Raw genomic sequence first — 11,665 nt, forward strand, 5'->3', positions numbered from 1 at the left:
TCCTTCCTTCCTTCCTTCCTTCCTTCCTTCCTTCCTTCCTTCCTTCCGATTTTATTTATTTGTTTGACAGAGAGAGAGAGAGCACAAGCAGGGGGAGCTGCAGGCAGAGGGAGAGGGAGAAGCAGACTCCTCGCAGAGCAGGGAGCCTGATGTGGGCCTGGATCCCAGGACCCTGGGATCATGACCTGAGCCGAAGGCAGTCACTTAACTGACTGAGCCACCAGGTGCCCCAACTCTTTCTTGAAGCTAAATGCACTGTATTTGTTTACATGATTAGAAACTTGGTTCTTTTATCATGGTAAAGGTCTCAAATGTGTAAAAACTTACCTTAAATGCTGTAGAATCTAATGAATTTATTTCATGTCCAGTGTACTAAACATAGCCTCTGTGGTTAGGGACAGATTATTGGTGGTATTCAGCCAGAAAACCAATACATATGGCATGGATTCCGAGTTTGGGAATTTCTCACCTAGGTGAGCATTTATGTCTATTCCAGCATTCATCTTTCAATTCCAGGAGAATGTACATGACCCTTAGGGCTTGGTGTTCACCTCATCAGGTGTCACCACTCTTTGCTACTTGGTGGTCTGTGTAGAAGTGAGGTCTAGAAATAATTTAGCAAGACAGTTGCATAAAGATTGAGGGCTACTTAGTTACATGTAAAATGCTGGTGCAACACCTTACCTTTCAATTTGCTTCAACTAGTAATACCAGTTGCCTATCTGATCTTAATTCTCCGTATTTATCCATAAAGTCATTGATTAACTGTGTTGGCCTGAATTTGATATTTATGTTGTAACTAAGGTTGTAACATTTTCATAAATGAGCTCAAGCTTTAAAAGTGGAATCCAGAGGTGCCTGGCTGGCTCAGTTGGAAGAGCAACTCAGGGTTGTGAGTTTGAGCCTCACGGTGGGTGTAGTGATTACTTAAAAAAAATTTTAAAAATCTTAAAAAAGAAAGCTGAATCATTGGTGGGCTGTTTACTTTTTTGCATGATAAATATCTAAATATTTTAAATTAATTTTTAAGTCAACCATTCCTACTTCTTTAACATAATATTTAAAATTCTCTTTGCCTTTCTCTAAATTCTGATTTAACTAGTTAAAAAATAACAAGGGTTGTTTTTCCTTGACATTACTTTATTTAAAGATAGCATCATGTTTTTACTTTCCCACAAGAGTATGTATTTCCTTTGTCCTGCTGTAAGATAACAAAATGACATTCTAGTGTTGGTTTCCTTTATATTCCTTTTTTTGTTTGCTAACAAGCTGATCTGACTACTAAGTTTATATTTATACCATTCCCTTGACTCCTTCCAACTCAAAGTACTGCCCAGGTAAACATTTATAGTTAGTTCCATCGGCTAGTTTGCATCTTCTCCTTGAAGTTCAGTCGTACCTAAAGTTGAACAGCTTTAAGAAATTTAAGTAAGGGGGGGAGCAAGATGGCGGAGGAGTAGGAGACCTGGATTTCATCTGGTCTCAGGAATTTAGCTGGATAGGGATCAAACCATTCTGAACAACTACAAACTCCACAGGGAATCGAAGAAAAGAATAGCAACAACTCTCTGAACAGAAAAGCGACCACTTTCTGGAAGGTAGGACGTGTGGAGAAGTGAATCTGAGGCGATATTTGGGAGGATAGACGGCGGGGGAGGGGCCTCCGTCCGCCGCTTCTGGCAAGTGATAGAGCCGTGGAGCACAAAATCGAAACTTTTAGAAGTCGGCTCCACTGAGGGACGTCACTCCAGTGGCTAAGCGGGGGGTGGAACCCTCGTGAGACAGTGTGGTCTCAGGACCCTCAGGTTCACAGAAAGACCGGGGGTGCCTGAGTGCGGCAGAGCTCCCAGGTATCAGAGCGGGGAGGCTGGCTGCAGAGACAGAGCCCAGGTGTGGACTCTCAGATCGGGGTTGCCATAGACCGTGATCCGCGGCACAGTCGGCCCCTGCTCTTCCAGCAGGGACCCAACAAGCAGCAGATCCAGGGAGACTCCCCTTCTTCCCCCAGAACGAGAGGCACCGGAGCGCACCGCAGGGATCTGCGGGGTTTGGAGACTCCACATGGGGTTGGGTGACAGAGATAGAAATGCGCGGTCACAGGCTGGGTGAGCACGGAGTGAGGCCGGAGACCGGAGAGATGGGAGTGACTGACGGCTTTTCTCTGGGGGTGCACTGAGGAGCGGAGCCCTGAGTTCTCGGCTCCTCCGGGGAGGACACTGGGAGGCTGCCATTTTCACTCTCGGGCTCCAAAGCTGTACGGAAAGCTTGCAGGGAACAAAAGCTCCAGAGAGCAAACCCGAGCAGATTACCTAGCCCAGACCCGGCAAGGGCAGGGCAATTCCGCCTCTGGCAAAGACCTTTGGGAACCACGGCAACAGGCCCCTCCCCCAAAAGATCAGCGAGAACAGCCAGCCAAGACCAAGTTTACCGATCAAGGAGAGCGGCAGATCTCCAGCGCTAGGGGAATAATGCACATAGAATCCATGGCTTTTTTACCATGATTCTGTAGTCTTTCAAAGTTATTTTTTTTTAACTGTCTTTTTTTTTTTGAATTTTTCTTTTTCCCTTTTTCAACCAACATCTTATCAATCCCTCTTTTAAAAAAAACATTTTTATTTTTCACTTTTAGAGTCATATTCTATCCCTTCATAGTAGTTACCCGTATTTTTGGCATATATATATATAAGTTGTTCTCTCTTTAAAATTTTGAGATAGTTTCTTCTAACAGACCAAAATATACCCTAAATCTCTAGTGTATGTTTTTTTTCTACTCCCCTGCCTGATCACATTCTCTCCTTTTTTTTAAATCTTCTTCTTTTTTCAAACAACTTCTTATCAAGTCCTTTTATAAAATTTTTTATAATTTCCATCTTTACAGTCATGTTCCATCCCTTCATCATATCAACCCTTATTTTTGTACATATATAAGCTTTTCTTTCTTTAAATTTTGGGAGGCACTTTCTTCTAACAGACCAAAATACAACCAAAATCTAGTGTGCGGCACTGATGTATATACCAGCCTGATCATATTTGATCATATTCTGGTTTTTTTTTGTTTCGTTATGTTCTGTTTTTGTGTGTTTTTATCTTTTTCTTTCTTTCTTTTTTCCCCTTTTTTCACTCTTTCCCTTTCTTTTACCACTGCTTCAGGTCTTTTCTGATTTGTTTAGAGTATATTTTCTGGGGATGTTGTTACCCTGTTAGCATTTTGTTTTCTCATTCATCTATTCTCCTCTGGACAAAATGACAAGATGGAAAAAATCACCACAACAAAAAGAACAAGAGGTAGTACCGACTGCCAGGGACCTACTCATATGGACATTAGTATGATGTCAGATCTAGAGTTCAGAATCATCACTTTAAAGATACTAGCTGGGCTTGAAAAAAACATGGAAGTTATTAGAGAAACCCTTTCTGGAGAAGTAAAAGAACTAAAATCTAACCAAGTTGAAATCAGAAAGGCTATTAATGAGGTGCAATCAAATATGGGGGCGCTAACTGCTAGGATAAAGGAGGCAGAAGAGAGAATCAGTGATATAGAAGACCAAATGATGGAAAATAAAGAAGCTGAGAAAGAGAGCTAAACAACTACTGGATCACAAGGGCAGAATTCAAGAGATAAGCGATACCATAAGATGAAACAACATTAGAATAATTGGGATCCCAGAAGAAGAAGAAAGAGAGAGAGGGGCAGAAGGTATACTGGAGCAAATTATAGCAGAGAACTTCCCTAATTTGGGGAAGGAAACAGGCATCAAAATCCAGGAGGCACAGAGAACCCCTCTCAAAATCAATAAAAATAGGTCAACACCCCGACATCTAATAGTAAAACTTATGAGTCTCAGAGATAAAGAGAAAATCCTGAAAGCAGCTCGGGAGAAGAGGTATGTAACCTAAAATGGTAGAAACATTAGACTGGCAACAGACCTATCCACAGAGACCTGGCAGGCCAGAAAGGACTGGCAGGATATATTCAGAGCACTAAATGAGAAAAATATGCAGCCAAGAATACGATATCCAGCTAGTCTGTCATTGTAAATAGAAGGAGAGATAAAAAGCTTCCAGGACAAAAAAAACTAAAGGAATTTGCAAACATGAAACCAGCCCTACAAGAAATCTTGAAAGGGGTCCTCTAAGCAAAGAAAGAGCCTAAATGCAACATAGACCAGAAAGGAACACAGACAATATACAGTAACAGTGACCTTACAGGCAATACAATGGCACTAAATTCCTATCTTTCAATAGTTACCCTAATGTAAATGGGCTAAATGCCCCAATCAAAAGACACAGGCTATCAGATTGGATTAAAAAACAAGACCCATCGATACGCTGTCTGCAAGAGACTCATTTTTGACCCAAAGATACCCCCAGATTGAAAGTGAGGGGCTGGAAAACCATTTACCATGCTAATGGACACCAAAAGAAAGCTGGGGTGGCAATCCTTATATAAGACAAATTAGATTTTAAACCAAAGACTGTAATAAGAGATGAGGAAGGATACTATATCCTACTTAAAGGGTCTATCCAACAAGAAGATCTAACAATTGTAAGTATCTATGCCCCTAACATGGGAGCAGCCAATTATATAAGGCAATTAATAACAAAAGCAAAGAAACACATTGACAACAATACAGTAATAGTGGGGGACTTTAACACCCCCCTCACTGAAATGGACAGATCGTCTAAGCAAAAGATCAACAAGGAAATAAAGGCTTTAAATGACACACAGGACCAAATGGACCTCACAGACATATTCAGAACATTCCATCCCAAAGCAACGGAATACACATTCTTCTCTAGTGCCCATGGAACATTCTCCAGAATCGATCACATCCTAGGTCATAAATCAGGGCTCAACCGGTACCAAAAGATTGGGATCATTCCCTGCCTATTTTCAGACCACAATGCTTTGAAACTAGAACTGAATCACAAGAGGAAAGTCAGAAAGAACTCAAATACATGGAGGCTGAAGAGCATCCTACTAAAGAATGAATGGGTCAACCAGGAAATTAAAGAAGAATTAAAAAAATTCATGGAAACCAATGAAAATGAAAACACAACTGTTCAAAATCTTTGGGATGCAGCAAAGGCAGTCCTAAGAGGAAAGTATATAGCAATACAAGCCTTTTTCAGGAAACAAGAAAGGTCTCAAGTACACAACCTAACCCTACACCTAAAGGAGCTGGAGAAAGAACAGCAAATAAAGCCTAAACCCAGCAGGAGAAGAGAAATAATAATCAGAGCAGAAATCAGTGAAATCAAAACTAAAAGAACAGTAGAACAGATCAACGAAACTAGGAGCTGGTTCTTTGAAAGAATTAACAAGATTGATAAACCCCTGGCCAGACTTATCAAAAAGAAAAGAGAAATGACCCAAATCAACAAAATCATGAATGAAAGAGGAGAAATCACAACCAACAGCAAAGAAATACAAACAATTATAAGAACATATTATGAGCAAGTCTATGCCAGCAAATTAGATAACCTGGAAGAAATGGATGCATTCCTAGAGATGTATCAACTACCAAAACTGAACCAGAAAGAAATAGAAAAGCTGAACAGACCTATAACCACTAAGGAAATTGAAGCAGTCATCAAAAATCTCCCAAAAAACAAAAGCCAGGGCCAGATGGCTTCCCAGGGGAATTCTACCAAACATTCCAAGAAGAATTAATACCCATTCTTCTGAAACTGTTCCAAAAAATAGAAATGAAAGGAAAACTTCCAAACTCATTTTATGAGGCCACCATTACCTTGATCCCAAAACCAGACAAAGACCCCATCAAAAAGGAGAATTACAGACCAATAGCCCTGATGAACATGGATGCAAAAATTCTCACCAAAATACTAGCCAATAGGATCAACAGGACATTAAAAGGATTATTCACCACAACCAAGTGGGATTTATCCCTGGGCTGCAAGGTTGGTTCAACATCCACAAATCAATCAACGTGCTACAATCCATTAACAAAAGAAAGAACAAGCATCATATGATCCTCTCAATAGATGCAGAAAAAGCATTTGACAAAGTACAGCATCCTTTCTTGATCAAAACTCTTCAGAGTATAGGCATAGAGGGTACATACCTCAATATCATAAAAGCCATCTATGAAAAACCTACAGCGAATATCATTCTCAATGAGGAAAAACTGAGAGCTTTCCCCCTAAGGTCAGGAATGCGGCAGGGATGTCCACTATCACCACTGCTATTCAACATAGTATTAGAAGTCCTAGCCACAGCAATCAGACAACAAAAAGAAATAAAAGGCATCCAAATCAGCAAAGAAGAAGTCAACTCTCACTCTGTGCAGATGATATGATACTTTATGTGGAAAACCCCAAAGACTCCACCCCAAAACTGCTAGAACTCATACAGGAATTCAGTCAAGTGGCAGGATAGAAAATCAATGCACAGAAGTCAGTGGCATTCCTATACACCCACAACAAGACAGAATAAAGAGAAATTAAGGGGTCGATCCCATTTACAATTGCACCCAAAACCATAAGATACCTAGCAATAAATCTAACCAAAGAGACAAAGGATCTGTACTCAGAAAACTTTTATAAAATACTCATGAAAGAAATTGAGGAAGACACAAAGAAATGGAAAAACGTTCCATGCTCATGGATTGGAAGAACAAATATTGTGAAAATGCCAATGCTACCTAGAGCAATCTACACATTCAATGCCATCCCCATCAAAATACCATCCACTTTTTTCAAAGAAATGGAACAAATAATCCTAAAATTTGTATGGAACTAGAAAAGAACCCGAATAGCCAGAGGAATGTTGAAAAAGAAAAGCAAAGCTGGTGGCATCACAATTCCGGACTTCCAGCTCTATTACAAAGCTGTCATCATCAAGACAGTATGGTACTGGCACGAAAACAGACACATAGATCAGTGGAACAGAATAGAGAGCCCAGAAATGGACCCTCAAGTCTATGGTCAATTCATCTTTGACAAAGCAGGAAAGAATGTCCAATGGAAAAAAGACAGTCTCTTCAACAAATGGTGTTGGGAAAACTGGACAGCCACATGCAGAAGAATGAAACTGGACCATTTCCTTACATCACACACAAAAATAGACTCCAAATGGTTGAAAGACCTTAATGTGAGATAGGAGTCCATCAAAATCCTAGAGGAGAACACAGGCAGCAACCTCTTTGACCTCAGCTGAAGCAACTTCTTCCTAGAAACATCGCCAAAGGCAAGGGAAACAGGGGCAAAAATGAATTATTGGGACTTCGTCAAGATAAAAAGCTTTTGCACAGGAAAAGAAACACTCAACAAAACCAAAAGACAACCAACAGAATGGGAGAAGATATTTGCAAATGACCTATCAGATAAAGGGCTAGTATCGAAAATCTATAAAGAACTCATCTAACTCAACACCCAAAGAACAAAGAATCCAATCAAGAAATGGGCAGAAGACATGAAGAGACATTTCTACAAAGAAGACATCCAAATGGCCAAGAGACACATGAAAAAGTGCTCAACATCGCTTGGCATCAGGGAAATCCAAATCAAAACCTCAATGAGATACCACCTCACACCAGTCAGAATGGCTAAAATTAACAAGTCAGGAAACGACAGATGTTGGCGGGGATGCAGAGAAAGGGGAACCCTCCTACACTGTTGGTGAGAATGCAAGCTGGTGCAGCCACTCTGGAAAACAGTATGGAGGTTGCTCAAAAAGTTGAAGATAGAGCTACCATACGATCCAGCAATTGTACTACTGGGTATTTACCCCAAAGATACAAAAGTAGGGATCAGAAAGGGTACGTGCACCCCAATGTTTATAGTAGCAATGTCCACAATAGCCAAACTGTGGAAAGAGCCAAGATGTCCATCGACAGATGAATGGATAAAGAAGCTGTGGTCTATATATACAATGGAATATTATGCAGCCATCACAAGGAATGAGATCTTGCCATTTGCTACGATGTGGATGGAACTGGAGGGTGTTATGCTGAGCGAAATAAGTCAATCAGAGAAAGACATGTATCATATGACCTCACTGATATGAGGAATCCTTAATCTCAGGAAACAAACTGAGGGTTGCTGGCGTGGGGGGTGGGGTGGGACGGATGGGCTGCCTGGGTGATAGACACTGGGGAGGCTATGTGCTCTGGTAAGCGCTGTGAATTGTGCAAGACTGTTGAATCTCAGATCTGTACCTATGAAACAAATAATGCAATATATGTTAAGAAAAAAAAGAAGAAGAAGAAGAAGACAATAGTAGGAGGGGAAGAATGAAGGGGGGGAAATCGGAGGGGGAGACGAACCATGAGAGAGGATGGACTCTGAGAAACAAACTGAGGGTTCTAGAGGGGAGGGGGCTGGGAGGATGGGTTAGCCTGGTGATGGGTATTAAAGAGGGCACGTTCTGCATGGAGCACTGGGTGTTATGCATAAACAATGAATCATGGAACACTACATCTAAAACTAATGATGTAATGTATGGGGATTAACATAACAATAAAAAATTTTTTAAAAATTTAAAAATTAAAAAAAATTTAAGTAATGAGTTTATAGGTTTTTTAAAAGAAATCCTCCTTATGAAGAAGAATTATGCTGTTTCATTTCTGGATTTATGTCTTTAGGGTTCTACTTATCTTTTCTAGAGTAGAAACAGCCCCATTTTAACATTATTTCAAAACTTGAGTTATTTTAAATCTATGACAGCAAATCTTTTCCTTAAAAATCTTCAGAAGTCAGAAATAATTATTACTTATTGAATTCTAATTTTAAAAATTAAAGAAGCTAGAGGAGTTTTTCTCTCTATTTTGGTCATTTTGGATATACTTTGGCAAATTGAATTTAAAAGCTGTTTTTTTGTTTTTGTTTTTTTTCCTGTGTGGAATGCCCCTTCGGTTATTTTGTGGTGACATATGTATCAGTTTTTATGGCAGTTTCTATGTTGACTTTCCGTGTGTGTGTGTGTGTGTATGTATTCCCCTTTGTGGATTCCCTGTTTGAGAAGTGGAATGTGGGGCTGTAGGAGAAAAGTTATTTTCAATTAAATTTTTTTCTCCTCACATTTATTTGACTGAGTTTATGGAAAAATAAGTATTTTCTATTCAGGTAATTTGTGTTTTCCCAAAATATTTTTACTGTCATTTCAGTTTGCCACTCATGTTCTATCCTAACCTTTCCTTTCTGTGTCTCAACTCCATCTTTACAGTAGTTTGAGAGAATTGAGACTGCTTTTTTGCTCAAACTGATACCTATAACAATAACACTACTACCTCACAGTGGGTAAGGCTTGGGGTTCATATAACATGTTTGATATGTAGATTTAAGTAAAATTGATATATTTTGTGCTGTATCTTGGTGTTTTATTCTCTCCTTTATATGTATATTGCTTTCTAGCTTATCACATTATTTAGTAATTAGTTCACTAAGATGGAGAAAAGGAGACAAGTCAACATTTCTATACATATGTATATATATACATATACACACACGTGCATACAGACATATACTTTTTTACACTAAAGTATTGCTAAGTGTAGTTTACTCCATAACTTATTGGGTTTAGTAAACATTGGTATATATTAAAATCCTATTCTTTATTTATTTATTTTTTTTATTTGAGAGAGAGAGAATGAGAAAGAGAGCACACGAGAGGGCAGAGGGTCTGAGGGAGAAGCAGACTCCCTGCCGAGCAGGGAGCCCGATGCGGGACTCGATCCTGGGACTCCAGGATCATGACCTGAGCCGAAGGCAGTCGCTTAACCAACTGAGCCATCCAGGCGCCCAATACTATTCTTTATTTTAACAGAAACTACAGAATAATGAAATTGATCTGATGCCAAACTGTCATTCTCATTAATCCATATCCATGTTTTATAATTCTTTGAACATATTAACTGGGAAAAGGGAACTGATTTGTCTTATCAAAGATTATGGTCCTTTTCCATATAGTTTTAAGGAGTTGAAAGTAATTGCCTTTAAAATATTTGGTTAGCAGTGGCACCCGACTGGCTCAGTCAGTGAAGCATGTGACTATTGATCTCAGAGTTGTGAGTTCAAACCCCACATTTGGTTATAGAGCTTACATTAAAAAAAAAAAATTGCCATAAAATATTTGGTTGGCAAATGAAAATACCAAAAAATATTCTAGAAAAGGAAAGTAATAGGAAAGAGAACTACCAGTTATTCAAATATATTATAAAGCAACAATATTGAAGCAGTGTGGTAGAAGATTATATGTGTAGATATGGAAGAATAGAAAGAAATATTGTTACTTATACAAATTGGACATATGTTAAAGGAGGCACTATTAAACAGTAGGAAAGAGAATTATTTAATAAATTGTGTTAGAATAACCAGCAATATTGAAGAAAAATACATTTAAACCCACATCTATACCAGATATAACAAAGTAAATTTCAGATAAATTTAAGTGTGGATAATTACATCATTGAAAATCTAGGAGATAAATGGACCAAATATTCTAGAATTTCTTTTGCTTTCTATATTAGTTAATAAGACAGAGAATGCAATTCTTTATCTAAAATTTTATTCTGTAGATGCATTGAAAATTATACAGGAGCTCGTTGTGAAGAAGTTTTTCTCCCAAGCTCCAGCATCCAAACTAAAAGTGACCTGTTTGCAGCTTTTGTGGCATTGACCCTTCTTCTAGGAACTCTTATCATTGGAGCCCTCTACTTCCTTTTCAGGTAAGCAAAATAGAAACATACTTTTGGGAAAAAAAAGGTAGTTATTGTATTAAATAATTACTAGGTTCTTTAGATCTAGGTATTTTTGCAGATAGTGTTTTTTGTTCAAAGTTATCTCAAAAAGACTGAAATCTTGCCATTTGTAATGATTTTGATGGAACTAGAGGGTATTATGCTACGTGAAATAAGTCAGTCAGAGAAAGACAAACACCATATGATTTCACTCATATATTGAATTTAAGAAACAAAACAGATGAACATAGGGGAAGGGAAGAAAAAAGAAATGAAGACGAAAATAGAGAAGGCGGCAAATCATAAGAGACACTTCATTCTAGGAAATAAACTGAGGGTCGTTGGAGAGGAGTTTGGTGGGAGTAAGGGGTAATTGGGTGATGGGCATTAAGGAGGACACTTGATGTAATGAGCAGTGGGTGTTATATGGAACTTAGGAATCACTAAATGCTACCCCTGAAACTAATAATATAATGTGTGTTAACTAAATTGAATTTAAATAATTTAAAAAAAGAAAAAATAAAGTTACCTCTCTAATACAGCTATTGTTACTAAATTAATAATTACTTTTTAAAAAAGATTTTATTTATTTATTTGACAGAGACACAGTGAGAGAGGGAACACAAGTGGGGGGAGTGGGAGAGAGAGAAGCAGGCTTCCCACTGAGCAGGGAGCTCGACGCGGGGCTCAGTCCCAGGACCCTGGGACCATGACCTGAGCCGAAGGCAGACACTTAAAGACTGAGCCACCCAGGTGCCCCAATAAGTCATTTTTGAAATGGTCTTAAATAATCTCTATTTGTTCTTTGTTACTGTCATCAAACATTGGCTCCTGTAAACTAGTTAGGTAGAGCCACATTTACTGAAGTGATCATGCCAAAATACCTAAATATTAGGGCTGGGACTGTCTATCATCTATCTATCTATCTATCTATCTATCTATCTATCTATCTATCTATCTATCTA

The 11,665-nt window shown here is 38.8% G+C and overlaps 1 protein-coding gene across 1 annotated transcript in view; it reads left to right on the top strand.

Moving 5' to 3' along the window:
* NRG4 (neuregulin 4) overlaps positions 1 to 11,665 on the top strand; it is a 57,106-nt gene that overhangs the window by 44,964 nt on the left and 477 nt on the right. Inside the window, exon 2 of the mRNA XM_044918296.1 lies at positions 10,539 to 10,688. Coding sequence (XP_044774231.1) covers positions 10,539 to 10,688 — 150 coding nt within the window. The remainder of the gene's footprint in view (positions 1 to 10,538; positions 10,689 to 11,665) is intronic.

This window comes from Neomonachus schauinslandi, chromosome 9 (assembly GCF_002201575.2).
Source record: "Neomonachus schauinslandi chromosome 9, ASM220157v2, whole genome shotgun sequence".
Taxonomy (NCBI): domain Eukaryota; kingdom Metazoa; phylum Chordata; class Mammalia; order Carnivora; family Phocidae; genus Neomonachus; species Neomonachus schauinslandi.